Genomic DNA, 27,713 nt, shown 5'->3' with positions numbered 1-27,713 from the left:
GTTTATTTACTCTGCATCATCACGTAACATCTCTTCGGTGGTGCAGTGGTAACGTGTTCACGTACTAGACCTTCGGACACGTGGGATAATCCAAATTTTAAACCAATCGTAAACTCATTTCATTTCGTAATAGGAATTAGCCACCTGTGGCAGTGCTTAATGACGATAGCATGGGGCGTAAAGTTCGAAACATTCATTTTCGCCGTACGTTCGACTTGGAAACTTATTCGCCGCATGGGCCATATCCATGCACATATTCGTTTAAACGATTTACCATCTCGGCAATCCAATTAGTTTTGTTCAAAGTAACCAAAACCAAAGCTTTTAAGCTTTACTCAGCTATTGATTCAAGGTACATGAAAATCATTACACACAACTTATTTGCACATTTGTGGCATGACTAAATTGTAATAGCATTTTATTTACATCTTTCACGTTGTTTCCTTCTGTATTCTGTCGACCTTTACAACCCTTTCAAATAACATTTTTTGCTGATTTATGAACTAGCACGACGAAGAAGTGTGATGTTCTGACCTCCTATAATTACTTATTTTGCATCTATAATTGAGTTTAGTTTGCTTTAACCTTTCTACTTGCGATAAAATTTTTCCACATTTTTTTAATAACAAATTTTTTAGGTAGATTTTAGGTAGCGGCAAAATAAGTTTTTTCGTGCAGCTATATGGTGCGCTTACCATAAGTTAATGATACGAGCGAAATATACTCGTATACCAGCAAAATACAATATTCTAATTATTGTTCGCTGCAAAAAAAAATCAATCGATTAAAGCCATCAATAGAAATGCCGAATTCGTTTTAACTTGGTCTTTTGTTTCCTATATTGAGAAAGACTTAGATTTTATGATGTGCCTATGATTGATCTACATTCATTCGTTCTTTGTAACTTAATCGCCAAAATTCTAAAAAGAGGTGGTAAAACGGTTTATTCATTATCATACTATACTTACTCTCTTGATAATCACGCGCGCATCTATAATCAACATTCGATTTATTAACAGAAGTATTCTCTACCTATGGTGTAATTGCCATAATAATCATTGTCACCAATAAACACTCCAGCCTCTTACAGAGGCAAATCTCGATCCCCGCAATGTGTTTCCACTTATTTTTCGACATAAAAAGCATGCGACTCATTCATGTGCAGGTTTCTTCTTTCAAAGCAATTCGAATTACTATCTGGAACCTGGAACGCATTAATTCAGCGTTCTAATATGTGTACCGTTTTTACAATGATTTTCAAGCAAGTGGAAATAATCGCAATTATAAATTATTTTTACCGATGGCTGAAAAGCTTTATTTTCAGGTAGACTTCGGTTTAGTGTAGTTGCACCAACGACAATTCTACTTATGAGACTTACGCGTTCATTGTAAACAATAGAACGACGGAAGGTCTCGGTACTGGCTGAAATCTCAAATTTCACGCGTATTTTGGTATACTCGATTCTACAATAACCTCAATCTAGTCTTAATCGGATACCGTTAAATGAAACCTATTAGATTTTTCTTGTGCATAGCGTTCTAACATGCATCCCATTTGATGCACGGATGAGCTCTTTAATGAATGCGATGGATTCGTTACTAAAAATGTTGGACTTAGCAGATTAAATAAGTTTTCCCATTATGGACAAACAAATACTACCGTCCTTTCTTATATATTGACAATTTATTTAGGCTAGCCTCAACTGAAGTTTTTTAACACTTTCCTTAGTAGTGCGCTATATAATGAAAATTTAACTGACATATGTTTAACATGCATACTAAGCATAATTATTATATCTTCTGTCCGCTGGGCTGTCTTTTCTGTTCAACATCGTCCAAGCCCGATTCCTTAAAATTCCGACAATTTATAAGTCAAACAGTATGAATTGTTCTATAATGTTTTTCCTACAACTTTTTTTTTTATAGAAAAGCCTTTCTTTGCCAAGCCTTGGGAATCTCCTATATGTACTTCACAGCAGACGTGTTCTACGAATCATAATCACTTTTTTTCTGAATCTACCAGTGTACACCTTCCACAAAACAGGACGCAAATGGCCGCGCTTTCAGTTTGTCGTATACCAGTTTAGTTTTAGATATATTTCTCCTTTCTTCCGTTTTCATCTCTCTTGCGTGCACCTATCTTTCATCGGTACGCATTTAAAGCTAGCTGGCTATGTTTAATATCTGGAGCTAAATAGACTCGCTTTAAACACCTGGCTTTTTTATAGGCATGGAGTCAGGATAGTTTGTTTTTTACAACGAAGATCTGACGATTTTTTTGTCGGTACTGTTACTATTATTATCGATGTGAATACAATGGTGCAGTATTTTGTGCCATTGGAGCCTTCTACCAATTTCGATTCATCCAGAGAACTCCTTTGAGTACGAAGTAAAATAGAGCAAAGGAGCAAAATGCGACTTCCCGTTGCTGACGCTCACGATTTTCAGCCTCCAATACACTCAAACGCCTGAAAGGAAAAATTAAATCAGAGAAATCATTAGCTATTACACATATTATATGTCCTAATTTGGATGTGGTAGTCGAAGTAAATTCTCGATAATATTTCCTTTAAAAATCATGGGCGTAGTAAAACTAGCACTCTTCTCCAGTTACACACAAATTAACAGATAGGATAGTAAAATAACTTTAGATGCTCTAGTTACGATCAATAACAGTCTACGTTGAAAATGGAAAATAGTATCCACCTGTCTTTCGATCTTACTGAAGTAATATTAAATATATCATAATTAATAACCACAGATCAAATACATGAATTTCTTCCAATGTTTGAGATCATCAATGAAGCTAGATTTTAAACCATTTCCTGCAAGTTATCGAATTATATATGCTTAGCATATATTTATTGTAACCCATACATATTTCACAGAATAATGGAATCACATAATATAATATGATTTTTTGAGAGTTAAAAGGTATTTTTGCATCTTTATCGTTTGATTCATGCAAAAAAGTAAGTTGCAGTACACCGTTTTCTTTTTGAGTTATGCTGTCTTACGGGGTTAGTAGTAGTAGGTCTAGTAGAGCGGTTTAAAACAATAGTTACTAAAACTGAAACTATGAAAAACAGTAACACGTTTTTACGAGCTAAATAAAAGACAAACGTAATAATGGCACCATCATTTTACAAATGAAGTTTTTGCTTTCAACACACCGATAAACGGCAAAAATTGGCATCTTCAAAGACTATAATTAGCTATTTTAAAAAAATGACTACTACACTAGCTAACAATGGTCGTATCATAAATATGAAAATACCTTCGTGTGTCTCTCAATTGTTTTTGCAGAGAGGAGATGTCATCTCGTGAAATATCTCCTGGCGGGGTCCCCACGAGTGAGCTGTTTAGCTTTTCGTCTTCAAGATCATCCAGTGATGACAAATTGTTCACCGATTCCTCAAATTTCACCTAGCCTCAATTAATCAGTCATAGAGATCAAGACAATATTAAAATGAATTCGTTTATTTTCCACATCGGTTACACAAGTTAGCTGTTATTGGCAGCTTGTCTAGCCGTGCCAACTGATCATACGAAATATACGTATTAAACATGAACAGATTACTAATCCTTTTATATAGTAAATAGCCCTCGCTAAAAAAGGTAATGAGTGAAGCACTATTCTTAAACATTGCACCTTTTTTTGGTTACCGCTTGCATTTTCGCCGAGTGAAGGAAACTTGTGCTGATCCAGTGTTAGTGTCCTGGGTGGAGCCTCTAACTGGATGGGTTCTTGAAAATCAAGAACGTTTCGCTCGAATTTGGCTTCTGGAAGAGGATCCCGCCCAGGCACATGACGTCCTCCCTCCCCTGTAATAGACGGACAAACATAGCTCGTGTAAGATTACGATAACAATTATTCGATCAGAACAAGGTAGTACTACTTAATCGTACTTCTTTTACCTTACCGAAATTTACAGAAGGTTATGTACATTTACAATTTATACCACAATTTTTGTTGAATTTTTCGAAAAACTTCTACAACGAACATTATAACAAGCATTAAATATTTTTGAATATTGGGCCCCCATACAATCTTTGTATTAAGAAGATCTGGTCGTGCTACTTCGTGTAGCTCGTGCCATTACAACAACACCATCACAACGCGTTGCGATTAATACTTACCGATAAGTATTCGATCTGGTACGGTCATCACCAAAGATTTCTCTGGCCGTTGAAGGTGTGGCTCACCAATAGTCTCGACCGGCTTCATAGCGTAGTCAGGATCGACAACGGAAATTCGCTGCGGAACCCGCATTTTGTTAGATATCTCCTGTGTAAAGTTTGAATCATATTCTTGCCCTGTTCCATTACCAACACCTTCTGACGAAATTCCATTATGTGCTGAGGACTCCATTTGCACGTCCCGCTAAACGTTTTTTTATTAAGTCGTGTTGTTTTGCTTATCGATAAGAAACACCTGGACCAATCCCTTTCCTATTCACCTCAAGGGTCCTCGAAACGATCACTCCTTCAAGTCTACTTTCTCACGGCGAGTATAAGTAGACTAATTGTTAATTACGCAAATAACATGGATTCGCCGTTATCCTACAGAACTTCACCGTATCTGGCTGTAATGTGACAGAGCTGCAACACAATATAATATTAGAACAAAAGCCAGCGTGAGTATAGCACAGCGATCGTATTTTTTTATACTGTGACAAAATAAAACTTAAATATAGACTGTATTTTATTGCACCTGAATATAGTTACTGACATAGCAGAACATTTTAACCCCAGACGATGATGAAACTGTTAAGTTGCGTCACAAAAGGAGAGGAAATGTCCGCAGCTAGTTGATACTCTGTTTGTGTAAATTAGTAAGTGCATGAACGCCTGAACATTCCATCGAATTTGACGTTGAAACGGAGTACAAAAAACGAAAGTGGAAAGCTTATCAGATTCGATGAAGAGACGCCAGCTATCAACTCACCAGCAAACGCGAGGGAGTCAAAAACACTTTTTCAGCCTTCAAAACATCTGAGGTGAATCCGTTTCACTACCTGCCAGCCTCGGAACAGTTCCATCATCATCATCGTCAACAAACAACGTTCCCACCGTCACCAAAAATCCCACTTTCTACAAAAACAATAATACTTCAAGGAATACTATAGATACTGGACGGCAAACGCAGTACCGCTCACCTCACACGCACTACAAAACAGTGCTCAGAATTTCGAAACCCAGCAAAGCACTAATATGCGGAAAGCGTGTCGAACCTTTGTCGGTGAAGTGCAGATTATGCATGACTTATTGTAAAAACGTTTCATTTTTAAGGCGCCACAACCGCCTGAAGTGTAATCTTGTCTTTCCAGAATGCAAACGTCATGGAGTCTGCGGTAAAATGAAATTCAGTTATGATCGATTTTGGCAAAGCAGACGACACTGTGATCCACCGGTAATCAATAACAAGACAGACAAAAGCATTCGCGACAATTAAAGAAAAACGTGCGCGAAGTGTTAACTTTGATCTAGCTATCGAATCTAGATTTTAAACTAAGTGCAAATCTATCCCGTTCAAAGGTACAGTAAAATGAGTAGGAATCTTAATAGAAAAATGTGTTGCATTTAAGGTTGAAAACGGGCGGATTGTCCAACCAACTTGGACTCTTTACATCGAAATCAATGTTTTGGTTTATAATAGAATACGTTTGAATGATTACAAAGTTGCAAATTATATTTTTAAATGAAAATAAACTGATGAAACGGTATGGCAGATCCAACTGATTCTAATATAACGATTTCTACAGTAGCATACGCTAGTGTTCAAGCGTCCACAAAAGCGGATGCAATTTTTTTCCATAAGTGAAGTACAATCGTTTGATTATATTGTTAAAACTTAATATAATGTACATTGTACACGATTGAATGAACGGTGAGGTATTGTAACATGAATGCTGCAAGGTTCCAATCGAGTTTTGGCTCAATTTAACATGCGAATGGTGCTCAAACGTTAAAATTCGCAAACAAACATGTATGCAACATGTGCGAACCGTTGGCTATTTGTGAAGATTAGAGCGCGTTCAAAACTAAGCAAATCAAATCAATTGACCGGCTTGATGTTAACGAGTATGATATGTGGTAGTAGATAGGGTTTTTTCCAATGTACGATGGCTTGAGAAAATCCGCTTCACCAACATTGCCGCTTTCTGCTCTTCTTTTTTGGCAATCACAATTAAGATTAAATAGGCAAAATAGATAATACAAAAGAAGTACAATTCTTTCCAAAAGAAGGGTCGAACAACTTGAATATGCTCTAATAGTGGGATGTAATACTTTGCCATGCTTGATTTGGAGGGGAATATCGTGCATATCGACTACTACTACGAGCGTAAAATGAGCGTAAAATACTATGAACGTAAAAAACTTCTAAACCGTTAGATGGGCTACCGGCTTACTCAGGGCTTGAAACACGTCGTGCAGGGCTTTTTGTTGGGGAAAACTTGGGCTAAGATAGACATGCTTTACATACCCGTTATCATTTAGTATTGAAATGAAAATCTACAGTTTCACTACGGAAGACATTTTTAGTCGCAGCTGACAGTAGAACACACACTGAATTTGATGCGTGCGGTTGTTCTAGGTAGGCATGGAGCAACTGGACGAGCATGCGATGATAAAGAACGAACGAATGATCTTGATATTACGAGCCGTATCTACAACAACATAAGCTAAACCTATGACCCGTTACTTCTACGTACAAACCGTTACTTCTACCTTTGCAATAAGTCTGTCAAAGACTTTAAGGGGTGTGAGCGTCTCTATGTGCCCAACTGTCGTAAGTTTTTTATGCGCTTAGAGCTCTATTTACCGCAGTGGAATGAGTAAAACCGTTGTTGTTTTGTTAAGCAAAATAAACTAATTGCATAGTTAACAGGACACGCATCCTTCCTATAAAAAGCCTAAGCAATAAATTATGAAGGCTAGCAAAGAACTGAGTTTAGCATCATCGTTGCCTGAAAAGTCAACCAAAGATTTAATCACTAAGAAAAAATCGACAGTTTAAGAACCCCTGAACTATATGTTTGGAAAAATTATCTCGATTCGCCAAATCCCTATATTTCCGTGTCTTCTCGGGATCATGATGCTTCGATCACCTCTCGCCATTGAATTCCTTTATGCTGCAAATACGAGACGTTCGTGATACAGGACATGGCGTCGTCCTAAGACACATTCTCGGTGAAACTATAACGGTAGAGTGATCCTGTTTGATCTTGTATTACTACAGGCTTAAGATAATTGAATATAATCACCATTTGTTATTGCGGCAATTTAAAACTCAAAAGTGGGTAATACTCAGGGGTCGCTTTCCAATGTGAAACCGTTGGTAACTTCCATTCGTATATACGTAGATTTCTAATCCAGTAAAACTCAAAAGAATTATCGCAGAATTATTTCCTCTAACTTCGGTAACAATCATCAATTAAAATGTGCTTGTTGATGGTGTATATTTAAAAGAGTTTGTCTAGACATATACCCAAGTTAAGTTTGGCTTTCAAAAAATCCTCTCAAACAATTTTGACTTCTATGCATAGGAAACTGTTATTTAATAAATAAACGAGTGTAAGTGTTCTTGCGTGCCTTCGTCGTTATTTACTTACTATTTTGTGTCTAATCAAAAACACTTCGATCAGAGGTTTATGTTTGGGTCTTTTGAGATTTGTAAGCATATTTCATACAAAGTTTAAAAATGATTACAGTACACATAGGGGCTCCGTTTGTCAGCATTAGATATCCACCTTGAAATTTCTATACTGTATCCTGCGATAAAAGGTCGCACTTTAGTCGCTAACAATCACCTAATTAACATGATCTCTCATACTTATGCAATGATGGTAGAGCAGGTAAGGCCCGTCTATAACAACTGTCGCAAGAATTCCTCATTTGACAATTACAACTTCATTTGTACAGCTAGCTCAAGAAATACGCGGCCACACTTAGTGCTTGGCTTCTCAGAAGTGTAAGAAGAATGACAAAGTACTGATTTCTGCAAAATCTAGGCTTTATTTCCGGCAGCTTTCAGCTTCTCGTGAGCATCTGTTTCTTTGTATTTAAACAAGGATTAACAAAACAACTAGCTTAGCATCTATAATCATAATCTGTGTCATAGTATTTATATACTGTACACTCGATCTATTTGTATTTAGACTTTTTTTTAAATGTATTTGTTTATTTATTTATATACCTATATATATATATATGTATATATATATATATATATATATATATATTTTTTTTTTTTTTTTTTTATATAACATATATGCTCCTCTTGTATTCTGAATCTGAATGAATTCTTACATCGGAATGGGTCAGTCGGTTGTTACAGCTTAGATATCGAAACGTAACACAGCGATCATTGAATTGCAGTGTTCGATTGTCAAAACTCCTTATCCAACCCAGTCCAGTTATCCAACCCTAAAGAATATGTTCTGTATACACCTATATTCTGCGTACATTTTACGCGTGCTTCCAGGCACACATATGCTAACACAAACAAAAGCGTCTGCTAGTTGAGCTCAAATAAAGGTGCTGGGTTTTTATCTGCTTTGTTGAAACTCATGGGAGTGACTATATTTCCCAATTATTCTAAGAGTGCTGCTGCTGAAGGGTGCACTGTTCAAAGTTCGGCACTCAGTTGTATAGTTCTCAGCTTGCGATGTTAGTGCCGACTTGGGTGTAGTCCACTTACTACGCACGGTGCTGTCTGAGCAGCCGCTTAGTTAGAAAGGCAGTTAGTTACTGAGGGTTATCCTTCTCTATAAATGTCGGTGAGAAAATTATTATAGAGACAAAGTTCATTCTACTCGAGATTAAAGTTTTCTCTATCGGATTGTATTACACGATCCGTTCAAAGGGTAGTTTCGTGCTAGCTACATCTGTCTCCATTACAAATCGGCTTTTCTTTAAATATCAAAAAATCCTTTAGTAAGTAGATGACGCTTATCCGCAGCTGCGCACGCGTATAAGTTTTAACTTAAAACGTATTCATATAAATAATGAAAGAACTAATTTCTATTAGAATTAATAGGCGATGGTTTTAATAGAATAGAATTATTGAAGGTAGAATCCAGGGTCGATATTCGTCGGTTGCAACGACTCATATACATTTAGTATGAGCATTACAGCGATCCAATTACAGGACAGTAAATGATAATCTATTGTACAGCAATCTACTACACAATTGCATCGCAGCATTGATGTGGTACATCATCTAACGTAATGTATTTTTTGTTGGTTTTCGTAAAACAGTTCAAGCATACACTAAGTCAATGCGTGTCCGACTACGACAATGATAATAATCCAAGATCCGAAAGAAATCAACCTTTTTACTAATGATTTTGATAACAAAATGCATTGTTGTACATAGAAGGCACGACGTAAATATTGAAATGTATTAAAGTTGTAATAGTGGAAGCTTCTTGATAAAACTATTACTCCCATATTGCGCAAAAAGAAACGCAACCCCAAGCATTTGCTTTTCTTCTTTATGAATCACTTTTTCCTTTACGCATTACACAATCACTGCTAATAACATACAGTTTTATGATTGTTCTTTCCCTTTTTCGTTAATGTGTCGACCACTACCACCATCAAAATGGCTATGACAACAGCGACGTATTTTGCCTTATCCTCCATTTTTCTTTTTCGTCTAGCGCGTTTTTAAAGATATTTAATATCTCGACCACCTATCGCTAGATGCCGCCACATGCGCTTTTTGGCCGCGACAACAACACCAGATACCTGGAGACCCAGCCATGAAGACATGGGCACGCACAGTTAGAGCATCCGCATCCTCGCCCAGTTCTACCCTCTCCTGCATTGGTCGCCAGCGACCAGATGTTTTGTCGTAGAAAAGGAAGCTGCGGCGAAGGATGCAACGACCCGGCGGCGGCACTCTGCCAGGAAGGAGCGAGGAACGAATGCTGACGGTAATGCTGTCGCTGGTGGTACGGTAGTGATGGCGATCACGACGGTAAAAATATTTTTCTATTATTAAAACTATGCTACCGTCATGACAGTACTGCCATCACTGACACAACAACGGCAATACACAGCGAGCGAGAAAGAAAGCTTCGTCGCTACTGGTGCTCAGTAGGCCGATTAGTCTGGTAGGCGCCGGCCGGTGGATGTCCGCTTTGTTATTAGTTCTAGGTGGCTATGGCAGTAGTGGTCAATTTTGTTACAGCTGCTGCTGCTGTAGTGGTTCTCAGTGAAGTCAGATGGTGTTACCTATTTGCTGGATAGATGTATCTCTATCAAGCAACTTTTTGGTCGCTTTTTTTTCGTTGAAAAAGTGATGAATGTTCTCGACAATGATATGAATTGAAGCGTCATTCTAATTTTTTTGTAACGCCCGTGTCGCCTATGAAATAAGTTTGCCTCCACCTTAGCGGACTGTTATGTTGTGTTCGAGAATGCGTGTAGAAGTAGCTTATGGACCGAAGCGGTTCCCCTCAGCTTCTTAGAGTGGACTACAAGGGACATTACCATCCGCTAGGGGCCGCTGCAGGAGACTCAGGAAGGGGCAAATAGCTAGCGCGATGGATTCCTGAGCAAAGCGTGCCGCCGATGTCGGAGTACACCCTCATACAGGGTCGTTCCTAAACCTGCTTCTCTAACCATCGGGTTCATTGCTTCAGCAATTACGAAATTAGTAGAGTACAACGAATAAGAGCGCTCCGAGTGGCATGAAAAGTAAAGAAGCTATATTGTGATTTTTAGATGCTAATCAAGAATTGTAATTGCCACCACAACAAGTACAAACGTAGTCAAAAAGCGCAACCATATAATAATCGGAAACATTTTCCGAATATGACTGAGCAGATGACGGCTTTGATAATTCACTTCGTGAGAGCAGGATGGAATCCGGAGATGATACTGGGGCGTGTACAAGCCGTTATAACTGGAAGTGATAACACAATTACCGGCTAGGCTTGTGTCTGATTACAAAGCCCGAGTTTCGTGGCAAGTTCAAAAGAGGCACCACCGAGGTCATAACTCGAAGAAACTATTGTTTCTAGATTTCGAGCACGCGCTGTGTTGACTCAGTGCCAACGATGGTAGCGGACACAATGGAGGCAAAGTGGTGTTGACACAAGTAATACAAGTTCCAAAAAACTGTCTTAGTCGGATATTTTAACGGATACCAACAATCATCAGGTTGTTGGGAGAACGTTTGATAAAATTCGAGTTTGCATTGATGTGTGATTCGTGCTTTCGGATATTTGCTGGATACAAAGTTGCAGCATGATTTGCATTTCCTCGTGCCAGGCGAGCTTTCATAGAGGATCATAACGTTGCAGTGTGAAATATTATGTGCATGCGTTTGCGTGAATTAATAGTTCAACTTCAAATAGACTTTCCTCCCAGAACCCTGTCGTCTGGTGTTACTGTTCGTTTATACTTAAGCTGAACAAAGCAGAATGAGGATCCCCACAGCCGCCTGCTGGAACCCGAAGATGGACGAACACGTCCTCGGGCAGTTCGGTGAGTGTCAGCAGAATTACCCCAGTCGTTTATAAACAGGTGTATTCCTAGTGTTTAGAGTCAAGCGTACGAGCATAGTCGTAAGCGCTTACGCTAATAATGATCCGTATACAGAGCAAGCCTAAAAGTCGTTGTTTTCGACCTTCTCTCAATAAAAAATCCTCGCAGCATTCTGTTAGATAATAACGATCGATATGTAGATTCGTGATCTGATATTCAGATTTCTTGTAGTCATATGGGAACATCGCTAATGGATAGGGAAATGATTATGACTGGTTGCTTGGAGTCAAGATCTGCTGTTATGTTATATACTGCTTACCATCTGAGCATGCAACGGCACGCTGATAGAATTTTCAACGCCCTTCAATCAGAAGTTACATTCCACCGATAACAAACCCAGTCCGGACAATTGCCCACTGCTTACTAAAGATTTGACAGAGTGGGGGAAACTTTCGGTCGGGTCGCAAATTACCTAATTCTGACTGTAAAATAATACAGCATTCATTTGATCGCTCTGATAAGACTTTGGCAGTTGGCAATTTTCCTTTCTCTACAAGAAAACATAAACATACTAACTCTCACAAGCGTCACCTCTCAAAGTATTATATATCTATAAATAGACATACTGATAAACACACAAACTTCGTTCGCTCTGAAAATAGCAGTTAGCATATTTAGTGATCTATTAGTAGTACATTGTCAGCGAGACGCAATGTTTCTTTATTGATATTTGTGCATTCCATGACAGGTAGATTATGCAAGGTTCAATAATCTAAGGAATTTTCGAACGTTTGCTGTTTGTGGGGTGGTGAACTTTTCACTGCTACGCAGTGCTATCATTAAGCTATGCGCTATACTTTCAATTGGATCAATTGTAAACAATGTGGGTCAATCTATTTCTGCTTGGACTAAAAAAGTATTTTTGCTCGTAAAACTAATCTATCCGGGTTCATTGATTTTTATATTATTAATATATAGTATTTGAACCTGTGGATTATGTCTTCGAATTGATGAAACAGCAATTCAATATATTCACGCAGATGCTTTTTCTCTCAGGCGTTGAACTCGTCGACCCGTCAAGTTGGCACAATGAACGCGTGCATGAAACAACACAGAATAAGAACAAAATAAATTTTGATAATGGCCAGTAGTTCTGTACGTAATCTCTCTATCTTCTCGATGCCACTGTTTCTGTTGTTGTTGATATATCTGTTGGTTATGGTGGCCACGACCTGGGTGAAATATGTCACGTGTAACGTCAACAGAATGGCAACTTTCGCTGAAATACTCACGTTACTGTTGTTGGATAAACGCGATCAGATGTTATTATCTACTATATTATTGTTACTTCATACTGTTCTTAAATGAAGTTGTTGGATACTCACGTTAAATAATTGTATGATTATAGAGGATGAAGGTCGGGGCACCAATCTCATAAATTTGCCCAAGTGGACATCATGCAGAATAGTTGCACCAGTTGCGCTTATTAGAGCAATGTTTTGCGACTCATTAAACAACTACATGTGCATGAGTTTGTTCAAAGTTCATGCTTTATTTTTTAACCATTAATTAGTAACAATGATTTTCGATACACAGGTCATACGGCTACAAGTAGTGATTCCTGGCCTTTCAGGAAAAGTGCACCAGCTTAAGCTTCCGTGACAGGTTTAGGTTATGCTTTTCGTTAGACTTTCAACAGTGAACGCAAACACTGATTTAAGTTATGCATGCGACTAGAGTCACATATTTGGCACGCGTATGTACATACATTTTTTTTTCTGCTTTTACAGAACCGCTTAGCTTGAGAAACTTTGCACGTATAGACGCTTGCCCAATTACTCAGTATTTGTACCAAAAACACTGTATATTTCGTCACAATGGCTTGTACCTTAAGCTCGGTCTTAGTATTCGATTGTCGAAACGCTGGTTTGGATAAAGTTTGACTAGAGTCGTACGTTGTATGGAACGGCATGACTAAGCTGATGGTTTCAATGGATAGCAAACGACCAACCAAGAGTGAATTTTCCATGGACGAGCAACCAAAATAAAAAGTAGAGTGATGTAGTTGTCTAATTGTTAATCAGGATATATCACGCTACTTTCTCAGTGCCAGACAAGCCATCAATAGGCAAGATAGGCTCGGATAAAATCAGCTTTGGCACAACCTTGTATGCAGCTGCGTATATCTAAGTCTAATTTGCTACAGCGACGAGATCTCATCCAAATAAAAAATCCTTCCATTTGCCAATATGTTCATTGATCAATCCGTTATGCACTTTCCATATAGTCCAGGTATAGTACCTATGTAACTGTGACCCATTTTCTGAGATGCGGGTCAATTTTCAAGTGTACAGCGTGCATTCTAAGATAGTATCATTGTCTTGTTTGTAAGCAGATCGCGCGGATAAACGGTTTGGTTCCTTAAAGCTTCCTAAATTTGCAAACAGCTATACGAAAATTTACATGATTAATAGGCAAGGCCAAACTAGTTTTGCGTCCGAAGGTTGGTAAACGCCTTTCTGTCCTTGATGTGGATGATCGACCTACGGTCGTGTCATGTCATAGTATAAGAAACATGAATAGATTAGGATGGATTCAGTAGATGGCTAACGTGGTAAATATAATACGATCATAATGTGATGCACCGTAAATAGATATTCAGGCTGTTACGGGAGGCGTTTGCTGAATGGCTCTGAATGAATGTACGATATGCAAACAGTGGGTGGAGATGCTCAGGCGATAACGTGTTGGGCACTCACTCGCTTGCCACTATATCGTGCTAGTGTACGTAGCACTACTTGGGGGAGAGGGTGACAGCGCATTGTTTCCCGTTCTTCGTCGCCGGTACCCCCTAAGCATTGTAATACCATGAACTTCAACTGAATAAATCACCATAGCCATCGTAAAGAAAATGAGCAGCAGCAGTATGAGTCTCAAGAGGTGTTTACGTTCGTTTTACTAGGAGCTTTGACCAGTTGGCCAATAAATTCAGGGCAAAAGTTGTCCTTTGCCGCTATTTTTCGTTGTTATGTATTTCCTGTAGTTTTCCTACAAGCAGGAATTCACTTCTCAGTCCTCGATAGCCTCAGCTACTCCCGCGATTTTCTGACTAATAGCTTTCTAGTAGACTAAGAGTACGGGCGGTACGGGTACAATAACGTTCATGCATATACACATTAGGTACCTAATAATTCGAGAGATGATTTTTCGTGTACTGTAAATTTGCTCGTCAGCTCATTCATTATGCGATGATAAGGTTCCAATACCATAGTTGTCATGAAATGATGAATTCAGTCGATCTGTAGTGATATGTGTAATATTTATGATAAGCTAGTGAAGCAACATATGTTGAGTACGAACTCGTATATTATTTGATTTGGTCGTAAATGTTGCTAGACGTATGATTGGTCACTATCGGAAAATGTACCGTCGAGAGAGCATATTACGATCATGAATAGTCTTCTTTGATTATTTTCATACAATGATATATTTGGCTGTCAGGTAGCCCAGGGTAGCTCCGCGTTGTGTTCGCCCACTTTTTCGAAAGTTAAATACACATCTTATACATTATGTATATGAATAGTTCTGTTTAAAACAGGACGGCTCTGACGCCATTTTGTAACTTATTCGAAGTAAATGATAAACTCATAATATTTAAGCATGTGCACAATTTCGAATCACCTTAGTGATCAACGTGACGCAATTACTGTTGTTGAAAGTTTGCTGGCACATAGATCGTGAGCCCCATTATAGTTATCTGTGTCGATTAACAAAGGTTGCACTTCGATGCTGTGTCAATAGCTCTTGATGATTCTGGCAAAATCCATATAGTTGTATTTCAAGCAGAGTCTTATATTAGGACTGCGGCACGGTATAAAAAATATCCATTCATAGTTCAACGAATACATATTAAATTAGTCATAGGTTTATCAGTCTGTGTATGCTGACCAGCTCGTTGAGCTAACTATACGTAAGTTGCAATTCAAACGAGTTATTTTTTTCTTGTTTCAATCGCCTGCACATTAGTTCAGTCTAACGTGTGATGTCTGGCACTGTTCAGTTTAGGCCAGCTCACCTAGTCAAGCGGCTTTTATAACCTAAGTCAGTGCATTTTACGTTCTTTTGGGGCGTCATGCCCATGAACATGTTCCCTTAAGCAGCCTATTTTAGGATAACGCACGTTTGGGTAGTAGTTATTCGAATACTGTTTTTCTGCTGGACAGAAAGAAACGACCAGAAAATGCGTTACTGAAAACAACCGTAGCAGCAGTTTGAAAATTTGGAATATTAATTTTGTCCCGTCCCTTGTAAATCGCTAGGGATGTCTTGCATACGAACGTGAGAGGACACGTGGGAATGAAGGACATCCCAGCACAGTTAATTCATTTCTTTTCGCATACACCCCCTCCTGCAACCATTCCATCATCATTTCACCCCTATTCTCAAGCTCCAGCGATTCTACGGACTCCTGTGCGGCGTCCCTAATCGTTGTTACTGTTGTTGTTATCATCGACATCGTCGTCTTTGTTTGCTGGTATAGGCGTTCGACCGCTCGTATAATCGACATGACCCGCAAGCCAAGGCGAGCACGCCACCGGTCGAACGGTTGCGTATGTTCAAGCTATGCGAGATCAATGTATTTATCTATAATATTCGAGTATGGCTCCAATATATATTCATTGCTAAAGCAGTCGCGCTTTCCTTTTCTTACTGTGTCTGTCTGACCAACATCCCGATGCTACTAGTGCTAATGTTTCTTCTGGCTGCTTAGTGGGGTCTTAAACGCAGTGCTGGCTTTAGCGGTGGATGCTTCATCGGCATACTACTACTATACTCACTATGCCGGTTCATTCCGCCGCTACCGTTGCTGCGGCTTCATACGAGCCGTTGGTGCTTACTCTCCGTCTCCACAGCGCGTGGCCTGATAGCCCGGCCTGCCAGTGTGGACCGGCTGCTTCCTCGCTGAGAAAGCCGTTGAGACGGTAGCAGCAGTAGTAGCGGCTAAGAGAACGGTTGTTGATTTATCTCGGTGACGCATCATAAACCACCAACAACGCCAGCATGCTCTGCCTAGCCAGCCAGTCAGTCAGTCAGTCGATCAATAAACCAACGAGCCCGACAGCGTCAGGCAATGGCGATCTGAACTGGCTAAACTGAACTGTGAAAAGGACCGATTAGCCACACGTAGTATCTTAGTATCGGGCGCTCCCTTTTTTAGGTTACTCGTAATGGTCCATGGAGCGTACGCAATTCAGACAAAACTTGATTAGGAGCAACGCAATGATAATAGTGATCAATTGTGGACAGGACAGCTGACGCACGAGGCAATTTTTTCGTGTTTAGTTGGACAGGAATGATAACGCACAGCGGGCGATATGTAATACGCTTAGCGTGCGGAGGACTTCAGTTAGTATTAAACTTCGTTGATCAATCGTTTACTGTTGAATTATGGTCGCATAGTACCTCTATTTGTGATACGCAGGTATCATCGTCGACGCACGTAGCGACGAGATTTTTAAAGTTCATGGTAAACGGCTCTGTTCAAAACTTAGTTATCCGAGGACTTTACTAACTGGTTAGTAGAACAGGTATGTAGACGATCTAATTTGTTACAGTTTATGGTTAATATTTACATACGCGTGCTGATTTTGATACGTAAATCTCTGCAAAAACAGCTGATTATTTTCTGACCTGAGGGAGATTCTTCATCTTCGTAGATGCCGCGAAGTCAATTTTTAACTTTCAAATATTGTAATGAATGAATGAAAAGTCGTTCACTCTTTTTCTGTACAATACGTATTGATGTAAGTGTCAGGAATTAGATATTAAAGGCGATACCAATTTAGTCTAAAAATAGTAAATCCTAAAAGAGCTGAGGTATATTGGGGCTTTTTTCACTTACAGATCATACTCATTTCAACACTATTTACTATATATATTTGTGCAAAACACTGTTTACAGTCACGGATTTGATTAGAATTGTGAAGTGTCCGTCACGGTGCAGATAAGATTATGCCTCACGTGTTACAGGCCCATCTACTTATTACGGGTCAACGAGGGTGAAACGAGAACGCCTTTTTGACAACCTGTAAATTTAGTCTCCATACCTGTATTAACCCACTATTGGGTGGGTCTTTCAGCTGGTCAAGAACGCATTTACGGCTCCCCACAGCTCTAAATTACTCCACCCAGCCTTTGTTAATTGCAACGAAGATTGTTGCTCTGGTCTACTTGGAGCGGGCTTCTCGTGTTGAAAAACGCGTTTTTGGCTTTAGATGTGGTGTGATTAGTATTACGTATCTTTGTCTTCGATATAAGCTAACTATCATTAGCCTTTTGTACCTAGCTATTAAAAAAAAAACTGCCTTTTGAATGTTTTTGTTTCATGTAGCTAACAGACTGTATACGAGATAAACACATTTCTATTTACTTTTTGTGTATTCATGTATGTGAAAAATACAGCCCCAGAACAATGCAAAATAGCATTAAAAATACTTACCTTTTTTTTGTTTGTGCAAAGCAACCACAGTTTAGATAGAAAAAAAATATATGACCCAAAAAAGTGTTTTACTCCAGCCTTTGCAATCGATATTGCCAATAATTGAAGTACTTACGCTGTTTTCAAATACATACAAATACAATCATAGATATTTACGCAGGAATCGAATAGGCTAAGCGCAGGAACAGGTTCTATTTTGCCATATTTGATTTACACCACCTTCCCCGCCTCGTATGGAAACGAACGGAAATAGAAATCTTTGTATCATGCATTAGTAAATGTCAATCGTTGATTTAGATGCGGTAATCTTCCACGAAAATGTGCCTGGTCTTATGGCTGACCTAGAGAGCTTGATCCACTCGGAGAAAGCTATTCGTTACGTTCACTACCAGAATTAGCTTCTAGCTAAGGTGTTCGTATAGATCATTCCTATCGTGCTTTTCTTTTTCTTTAGAGATGTCCTATTTTTAGTAGAAGGAGTCGATTTTGACTCGGCCTTCCGAGAAATAAATTCTTATCGATCGACACGGTATCGAAAATGGTTAACAGATGGCTTGCTTTGTGAAAAATCGTCGTAACTTAACGTGGCTTGGTGATACGTGCGATCAGTTTATCAAGATCCATTCACGTTACTTCATTTGAACTTTGCGTTGGCTGGATCTTCCTCAATCCTTCTTTCCTTGGGGGTTATCATAACTTCACCTTGGTTCTGATTTCAAAGCCCAAGAACAAACAGGAAATGAACAGGAAAAACGAACCGTTGTTTCATAACAAAAACAATAAAGCGTTTGAAATCGAAAACATTCGGGCTATCCATTTCAGCTAATTGGCCAAGATTTACTGCTGCGTTTTAGGTACATGTTTGGCACGACGAGGTCTAAGATAGCATTTTGCTTTTTGCTAGAGAACAAACGTGGTGTGATAGATGGTCAACACAGTGGCTGTGTTTCTAAAGCTAAAAACGTCGCTTGAGCGTTCAAAGTTACCCGCCTTAACTAAACAAAGGAGATCGCTGTACCGTTGAAGCCACCGACGGCTTAGCCTTCTAGCTTTTCAAAGTTCCTGTTCTGCGTTCGATTATGTCACGTACTAGAGATGCTTAGTGGCGACAGATACAGAAAACACAATTAGTTGCTAGTGTAAGTGTAGAAATAAATTAACAAATATTGTGTTCATTGTTCGCAATTGCCAGCTGTTAGACCATGATCTTTTCTACCAGTTTTTAGTATGTTTGGATTTTTTCTAATCATGTTCACTTGCCTTTTGCTCTATATTATTTTTTTTAAGTAAAAACGCATATGCCGTTAGTAAGATTGTTTATTGTACCCTTATCTTGGCATCCGCTGTTAATTTTTGGCTTTTTCAGATAATTCAGTATTATTTTTGGTTGATTAGGAGGCCCTAAAAAAGAGAACAACGAACGACTTCTTTCCAACTTTGAGCTTTGCTTCTTAGTGATGTAATTGCGTCCGCGTTAATTATGCTGCTCCCGACTAAAAGGAAACGTATAAACTTCGACTCTTGTAACGACCATCCTTTTCAAGTGGCGTTTTACGCTGAATTATTCAAAGCACTTCAGTTCGATAGTAAATAAATATGCGTGGATCAGGTATAGGTGTTGCTTGGCGAAAAGGCATGAATATATTTATTTGTTTTACTAATGCTCTGCCTGTTACGATTATTTGCCGAAATGTCAAAGACGTATCTTTTCGTTAATGATGCAGAAGCCGGCCGCGCCGAAGTTGTCGGTCATTCATACTGCATCTTATGACAAGAGCCGCCCGTGGCATATGTATTTATGCATTTCCTCGACGATACAACCTGTTCGACGGGTGGGTAATAGTTCAAGTGGACCTCAATGCGTGTCAGTTATAATTGCTCTATATCTTGTTCGTCTCATCGTGTTTCTATAGGAGGAAGAAGTTGAGTATACAGCTAAATTAAATTTAAAAATGGTGTCACAGTGTATGAAAAAGTATCGAAAATGTAATCAACGGAAGGCGGGCGGGCCGTCGGACGATTAAGTCGTGCGATAATTAACGATCTAGATTGAGTCGCTGTTGTTACTGTATTGTGTATTAATTATTTAACAATTCGTTGCATATTAGTAGGGCCTCTTATACATGTGGTACAGGCACATAAGTCAGAAATAAATTTTATGGAGTAAGTGGCGTAGCCATTAATACCTATTTCATTTAACTCGATTAGGCCGGGTGATTACTAGCCGATGTCGTCTGCTTTTTTTCTGCAGACGACATTGGGCAGCATAGCGACAATTGGGTAACGCCCCAGAAAAAGATGCTATCTAAAACAAAAACATGTGATGTGGGTCAGGTCGATTATCTTTCGTGAATGGGCATTCTTGTTAATACTGTCATCAACAAATGCAAACTAAATGTGTGTCTTGATGTTTTGAACACGTTTCAGGAGGCTCCAATTGGAAGCGTTTTATTTTATCATCATTATTATTATTATTAAAAACTCTAGTGTGAGACTCTCACATTAGTTTGAAAGCCACTTAGTGAATGTGGTTAAGAAGTATGAACTTGCTGCCAGTTATCAAACGGGTCGAAAGAAGGTAAGAGGCACATTTTGGTTGCTTAACGGCAAAAACCCTAAGAAATGCTGTTGACGATCTATCGCAATAGAGAAATAATGGACGGTTTCTGTCCCATACATCCCAGATTACTGAAGATTACGTTTAACCGCTTTCAATATTTGATGTCGAGAGGCGGAAAACAAGCAGTATAAAAGCCCGTTCAATGCCTACACACATTTGTCAAGATGACGCATTCGGAAGTTATATTTTTAAGACTGTATATTTTTTCATTATTAATACTATTATAATAATTATATTGTATCAGTGCAATTTTCTTCAGTCCCAACCTAACATTCCTAATCGAACCTGATATATGTTCTGTGTGTCGTCGCCATCACTCGCTATCAGACTTACAGACTATGCTGGAAATGAATGCTTTTCGTATGCAAATAATAAAAATCAACATCAACATTGTATACACGTAGTAGTTCTTGTTAATCTTACTGGGCCGTTTCGGGCTTGACATGTTCCTACTTGATCTATGAAGCTTCGTTCCCTTCCTACAGATGTTAGCCATGGTTTGATCCTGCTGTCATCTCGTCCTGTCTTGCAACTCCCAATTTCTCGTTGGCAAGCCATCTGTGGGAAGCCCATTTGCCCTGCTCTTCCGTCAGTGCGCTGAGTCAGGGTTGTTTCGGAGTTGCTAGTCGTTTGTAGCTCCCGACGGAGCCAGCTATCTTGAGTAGAGGCTCCTTGACTCTGTTGCACACTGGCTGAGTATTTCAGCTGGAGTTGAAAACGACCGTAACACATTGGTACTCAGAGACAAATGGAACAACGAAGGCAGAACCAAATCTTTGTGGTGGGTTGGGGCGAGTTGACGACCCTTCATCAGTGTTTCTTGTTCGCCTAAGGTTGGCCAAGCGGTCCAGCGACCACATAGATCCACGCTAGAAGAAGCCTGAAAATGTAGCTAACATGGGCTCTCTATTGCAAATACTTCAGACATCCTTTCTTTTCCTGGCATCTGACGCCAAAACAGCAGGCACCAATGTGTAGAGGTGGTTGCTTTTATCCTTGCTGTGATAGAAAAGTACGAAGTACTTGTTTTTGTGCGCTTGCTTTGTGTGTGATCCGTCTGAATAGCAAACTTGTCGCGATGAAGTGGTCTATGCCAAATAGCGTTAGATGAGTTAATACCGAGCTTAGTTAAATTCGAAAAAAAAAACAATTTTAATCAGGTTACGTCTCACTCCATCGTTTTAGAAGCTGTATTATGTCCTTAAATATACGTCTTCAACAATTGACGTTTTATGAAATTTTTCAAACAATTTTACTGCAGCAAAAATCGCCACGACCAATTGGTACGTTTAGGCTAACGAACTCTGACAAAAGACGTACTTTGAGACACTGAAATGATACTAAACAGGTAGTAAAAAATACAGAATCGTTTCGAAATGATAACTGTTAATGGTTTTGAAATAGCTATGGATCATAATTGAGTATTTACAGAAGAGAGGTTTTTTTTTTTTATCAAATAGATAGGTAATGATGAATGACATCAAAGAGAATTATAAAACAGTAAGCCGTTTGCAATAAAAAATAGCCCACGTTTGTCGTAGTCTAGAAAGAAAATTACGTTCAAGATCGGCTCCCGGAAAGAATCTACCACTGCTGAAGAAATCCTCGATAAAGCATTTTTGACGAGCTAACAAGCAGCGATTGTTATCGTAAATGTGCGTTGTGTGCGTCTTAGGTACAACGTCAATATTTCGAATAAACTCTTGCATTGCTTTTATGATTGAAAAAGTCTATCGGTGGTTCCCCTTGGGGCATGTCTTGCGATGGGCATCCCACCAGAATAACTGTGAATGAAACCTGTGGTAAAGGCATGAAGCTTCGTTTCAATGTTCACCATTGGAATAAATTTTGAATAGACTCTAACTTCTGGATTGGAAACAACCATTGCAAAGAGACCGAAATAATCTACTTGCGCGTTTGCTCAAAGAGTTTGTCATACAATTGTTTTGCAATGAACCACTTTTGTATTTCAAATAAGAATTTCCTATATAAGGTATGTGCCATTTCATATAAGAAACGTTTTATGATTTTGAATCTATCAAAATAAAGCATTACATTGATGCACCAAAAGCAAAAACTACAAATACGCAAAAAAACATGCTCTTTATAGTAATATCTGCAAGTCTGCAGGCCTGGAGAAGGCTCAACGAAAGAAAGGCCCATTTGGTCGTCACACAAGAAACCATTTCTGACATACGAAGTTTTGGGCCGAACGAGTTGGTGAGTTAAACGGGTTCAAAAGTGAAGCTATGCTACACAATGCGTAAAGGAACGCGCAAAGCAATTCGGCCGGAACCATACTGCCGACTGTATCATATTCGGTTTCGGCGTTGAGGCAGTTGTCGTCGTAGCTGTGAAATCGTCATCTATGTGCCGCTATATGTTTAAGACCGGTTTTCAAACTTGTAGTTAAGTTGAGCAGTTGGGCTTCAGCCGAACTTTGGTAGAAGATATATAAGAATGAAAAACTTGATCTCCGAAATGAGTGCTATTTTTGCTGTTTATGAGTTACTTTATTACTAAAGCTAATATACAGAAAATAAATTTTGCCAAAAGTATATTAATCTGTGAATGAATGTCCTAATTTACAACTATTTCTTAATATCTTGCCTCAAAAGCGAAGGTCAAATGATTATGTGACAGGCTTTGTGTACAACGATCGTTACCTAAAGGTTTCACAAAAAAAACTGGTGATTTTCTGATTTGTCGTACACATAATTATTTAGTTCAGAAAATGGCCGACTAAGTTGTTTCTGTCAATCCTTGGCCGGCACAGACAGACTGTGTGACTATAATGAGCCAATTGAACGCTTCGATGTACTCATGTGCCATAATGGTGACGATGCATGACCAAAACTTTTGGCTACTTCAGTATTTCTATTTTGCCTAAAGTAGTTAAGGGAGAACAACCACGACGCGGCAATTTTCATCGACACTTCATGAATTGGCCAAGATCGTAGCTTTACACAATACAACAAAATTATAGGGTATTACAGGGGCTAGTGAGTAGATTGTCATGGGGCTTCTAGACAAATCTACTAGATACAGAAGCGGTCAAATTAATACGACCCGTTTTTTTCACTAATGACATGGGTTACTTTAGATTTTTTAAGCCTATTCCTCTTCCGAATGTATTAATAAAGCTTTCAGCGGTGGACATTGTGCCCCTTGTAATAACCTCATTGTGCCCCCAATGTAATAAACTCTAATACCTTGACTTAGGCTATGCAAAATCGTGCACGTATGTCTGCATTTCATACAATGTTTGTTCCTCAATCTTTAACAGTATACTAAGGACATTTTTGCTCGTATAAACGATTGGGTCATCCAGCCAGGCACGTTTAGGCCGGACTAGTCAGGTGACATAATAATTTATAATTTTAACCATTCACGTCTCGTTCTTTGTTTACGCCTTTATTTAGATACACGTACACTAGGTCTATCATACTTATTATTTTTTGTTATTGAGACAATTTCCAGCAACAACGTTGATTCTTGTAGCCCTATCGCTTTCGCCACTTTAGTACTGCCATTGCCAGCATTTCTATTTTGTCTTTTCCGCTAGCTATAATATAGCGTTTGTACTGTTTCATTTCTCTGCACCGCTGTGCGAGTTATCTGCGCTCGCGAACAAGCGCCGTGATCAGACTTTTTTTTACTAATGTCGAATTGTCTTTTTTTCTTTTTTCATTCGCTAAAAGAAAAACTTTTCGCGCCTGTCAAAACGCAACAGGATGAGATTCAACAGGCGTGCATAAACACTGTTTGGGTTTGTCTGACACGATAGCTCACGGGGACTACCATTTTCGTCTGTCGTTGGTTCCCTGTCAGCCGCCGATGAGGATGTGCTGCCGACGCGTTTTTTCGGGTGATGTTTCGGTCACGAGAGCTCGTCAGCAACAAGGAATCGGCTGTTTGGCCGTCCCGAGCAGCGGCGAAATAGAAGTACCGAACGCGATGACGTTCACTGCCGTTTGATACGATAGCTATCACCTTTAAAGCTCGCTGTATGGCTTTTCGGTTCGTTCGCTGTTCACTGAAAGTTATGGCACCCTCTTAGAGTTATAGGATATAGTCAAAATTGAGCGAAAAAACAGTAGAGAGGATACTTGGTTCCATGATTTCTTATTTTTTTGTCTCGTTTCGAAATCGATGCATGTTTGTGCGTGTAAGTGTATGTGATAGATATACGGTAGATATGTTAAGCTCCGTCCTGCGGTCGCTGACGGACCAAAACGCGGAAAAGGGATATCTAACATAGATCCGTCGAAATGAATAAAGTTTGTAAAACAGCAGTGAGAACGGCATGAGCAGTCCTCAGGCTGATAAAAAAGCGGTCATTAGTGCTAGGCCAACGTAGTAGGTACAACTGCGGTTTCTACTGCGAACATATCATACGAATTAGCCAACATTTATTAGCTTCAAACATGACAGGATCATCAATTCCTACTCACATGTCTGCTATGCATCTCTGGGAAGTAATAGCTAAACCCAGAAATGACACGTAAATATATTCAATGACTGGCCGTTTGTGCCGCCTGATTGAATGTAGCGCAGACTATTTTGAGCTCGAATCTTTACTTGCTACTAGAGTTGCACTGCGTTTAAATTGGCCTACTATTAATTGTTCGCGAATTCGGAAAAAGTTATTGCTTGTGTTTCTTGCATTTAACAAAAATATCTTGGCAATTGGAAACTATCATACTTTCATTACCATGTGCTCTGTTTCTTTAGCGTTTCAGGTCGCTCGACCAAAAAAACATAGGTCTTCCCGTAGAGTAGAGATTCCCAGCCCCGCTCTAGATCGCACTATTCCTGTATCCTTGCTTTAATAAGAGCTCTACTTACGGCTAACGACTACCTATGTAGTTTGTCTAGATGCGCGATAGCACTTGTCTTGCTTGAATCAAACGCTTAAAACTTTCAGGTCACAGCAGCCCTCTTTTTTGTTTTTATTTTATCTTCCGTTGCAGTAGGTGGTGATTTTTTACTTTTTCAGCAATCGGCAATAACAATATAATTCTTTTCCCAACGGATTGAAGAAAATACTCTAAATTAGTAGGAAGTATACAATTCATTATTTAGAAAATAGCCTTAACTTTGAAATATAAATGGCAAGAACAAAGCACTGCGTATCACTATAACGTAAATGACATAGTTCTCGTTTAATTGAGAAACGTTAATAAAAGATAGGATAATATCTAGTATTTTTCTTGCTAGAAACGGTTCCAAACTTTAGTTTTCGGTATCAGGAAAAAGTAGCTCCCGCTACTCGATATTTGTTATTTTGGTGCTCTTTTTTTTTTGCTAATTTTGTCTTTGATACACAGAAATTTAAACAACATTCTCTAGGGTAACTCCAACAGCATGTCTAAGCATGGGAAGCATGTGAACTCCACGATCTCACGCAGTTGTTTGAAGATGTGAGATTATAGGTTAAAAATCTATCTAGAAGAGGTTCTAGATCTCAAAACACGTTGCCAGATATATTTACACGGTTGTCAACATAATATTTTTTCAGCAAGCCAAGCCTGCGTCACGCAGTGCTAACGTAGTCCCACGCGTAGAAGTTGAGATATTATTATTAGCTCGAGCACATTGTTGGAACCATTTTCCTATTCATAAACTGTCATAAAGCTATCATAAACGTTTACTACAGATTCAGAGATATTTATATAACAGAAAATATTTGCTTAAATTTTCTGTGTTGCTTGTTTTTAGTAAAGTATTATCAACTTTTTAGCGCGTCATCATTGTTGTTGTCCTTGCTTTTTACTAGCTGTTATTGCTAACTTTCGCACTACAATTTTTTTTAAAATTTATGAATGGTGAATTTCTTTATAGCAATCCACCGCAATATCTGAGGGATAAATGGATAGCGTTTAGTCCACTGCATATATTTCAATTATAATGGTTTCTTAATTATTCACTGGCTTAAATGTTTTCTAAATGTGGCTAAGTACCACTACAACTGTCGCGCAGTCTAGCAGACAGACAAAATCGAATAGACCAGCAACTCTATAACATCGATATGTATGTTCTATGAACGCTAGCAACGTGGAGATTATCATTTTTCACAAATTTTAACGAGCAGACTAAAAAACCTGGTATTGTGTTTTTGTAGCCTTCGTATCGGTTACTATAACAAAATATTACACGAACAAATATCTAATGGCGGGTTGTTGGAGAAAATTCGAAAATCTCTTGATATAGTGGTCGCCAGCTAGCAAGAAATGATCGAAACGGAGTGAGTCACATATCACACGTGGAACTTGAACGACATAAAAAAGAAACTTTAGAAAAATGTTTGGTTTCTATATGTATATACTTGCTTTTCTTTCTACGTGTATAACTTTAATAGATCAGTATGGATATAACAAAGAGTTGTTTTTAGTGTCAATTCTACAACTTCTGTCAGATAAAAAATCTTTACGATGAGTGCAAAAAATCGGACAGACCCTCAGCGCATCCATACGTTGATAATCATATGTATTTGTATAATAATTATAAAAAGTCCTAAGCAACAACCTGTCACTGGCAGTTACTTGGCTGGTACCTTCAGTTAATGATGGCCAGAGATTGAAGACTATTCAAAAGCACCCGCTGAGCCGGCTTCAATGCAAATCTGCTGTAGTCAAATAAACGATTCAATGGTACAGATTTCATGTAATTGGATATTGAACATCAACAGTGTTCCTATAATATTCGAGCCATAGAAAAAAAAAACAAAACAAGCTTATTTAACGAGGGTTGTACTGAAAATTTTTAAATACCGTTAAGACGCAGAACTTTGTACTGCTTTTCTGTATCTTTTAGCTAAAATTGCTCTTAGCGTTTTGCTTTTTTGTGCGGCCTGTTTATATCAATCGCTACCGAGAATGATAGTAAGAACTAGAACTACATTTTGGAAACCGTTGTACCTGTACCAGTGTGTTATATTTAAGAATCGAAAAAAGGCCACGAAACTGCACACCTTTTTGGCTTATGCTACTTGGCCCAACGCCACAGAAACTTATGTTTAAGGCAACGTAAGTTTGTCCGTGAACGCTTTTAATAGTGCTCTAAAAGTTGCTTGAGTTGACAGCGAGGGAC

The 27,713-nt window shown here is 38.8% G+C and overlaps 2 protein-coding genes and 1 long non-coding RNA gene across 6 annotated transcripts in view; 2 read left to right on the top strand and 1 right to left on the bottom strand.

Moving 5' to 3' along the window:
* Positions 1-1,665: 1,665 nt before the first annotated feature.
* Positions 1,666-5,356, bottom strand: Tango11 (transport and golgi organization 11). 4 transcript variants are annotated; one of them, XM_022799199.2, is made up of 5 exons: positions 5,235-5,356; positions 4,141-4,602; positions 3,653-3,825; positions 3,278-3,426; positions 1,666-2,468 (listed from the first exon to the last, which is right to left on the bottom strand). In XM_022799199.2, the coding sequence occupies exons 2-5, from the start codon at positions 4,370-4,372 to the stop codon at positions 2,348-2,350; spliced, it is 675 nt and encodes a 224-aa protein (XP_022654934.1). In that variant the 5' UTR covers positions 4,373-4,602; positions 5,235-5,356; the 3' UTR covers positions 1,666-2,347. The 4 variants fall into 4 exon arrangements, with proteins under 4 accessions (XP_022654934.1, XP_022654935.1, XP_022654932.1 ...); XM_022799200.2 differs by having other exon boundaries at positions 5,160-5,300; XM_022799197.2 differs by lacking the exon at positions 5,235-5,356 and adding an exon at positions 4,949-5,138.
* A 44-nt stretch (positions 5,357-5,400) lies between these two features.
* Positions 5,401-7,591, top strand: LOC147756504 (uncharacterized). Its single transcript, XR_015324467.1, has 2 exons — positions 5,401-5,538; positions 6,599-7,591. It is a non-coding gene; the product is annotated as an uncharacterized LOC147756504 (long non-coding RNA).
* A 2,296-nt stretch (positions 7,592-9,887) lies between these two features.
* The window catches only part of LOC111247138 (uncharacterized), a 106,791-nt gene continuing 88,965 nt past the window's right edge, over positions 9,888-27,713 (top strand). Inside the window, exons 1-2 of the mRNA XM_022797725.2 lie at positions 9,888-9,962; positions 11,438-11,502. Of these exons, the coding sequence (XP_022653460.2) occupies positions 9,888-9,962; positions 11,438-11,502 (140 nt within the window). The remainder of the gene's footprint in view (positions 9,963-11,437; positions 11,503-27,713) is intronic.

Source organism: Varroa destructor, unplaced genomic scaffold, assembly GCF_002443255.2.
Source record: "Varroa destructor unplaced genomic scaffold, Vdes_3.0 BEIS01000003.1, whole genome shotgun sequence".
Classification (NCBI taxonomy): domain Eukaryota; kingdom Metazoa; phylum Arthropoda; class Arachnida; order Mesostigmata; family Varroidae; genus Varroa; species Varroa destructor.
Note: the sequence above shows the minus strand (reverse complement) of the source record. Positions and strands in the feature narration are given on the sequence as shown.

What these genes read in the sequence shown, in the direction of transcription:
- Tango11 (XM_022799199.2), bottom strand. Translation starts at nt 4,372, where the DNA reads ATGGAGTCCTCAGCACATAATGGAATTTCGTCAGAAGGTGTTGGTAAT. An exon ending in CAAGCGGTAACCAAAAAAAG is followed by an intron (nt 3,427 to 3,652) that starts GTGCAATGTTTA and finishes AATTGAGGCTAG; the next exon opens with GTGAAATTTGAGGAATCGGT. An exon ending in CAATTGAGAGACACACGAAG is followed by an intron (nt 2,469 to 3,277) that starts GTATTTTCATAT and finishes TTTTCCTTTCAG; the next exon opens with GCGTTTGAGTGTATTGGAGG.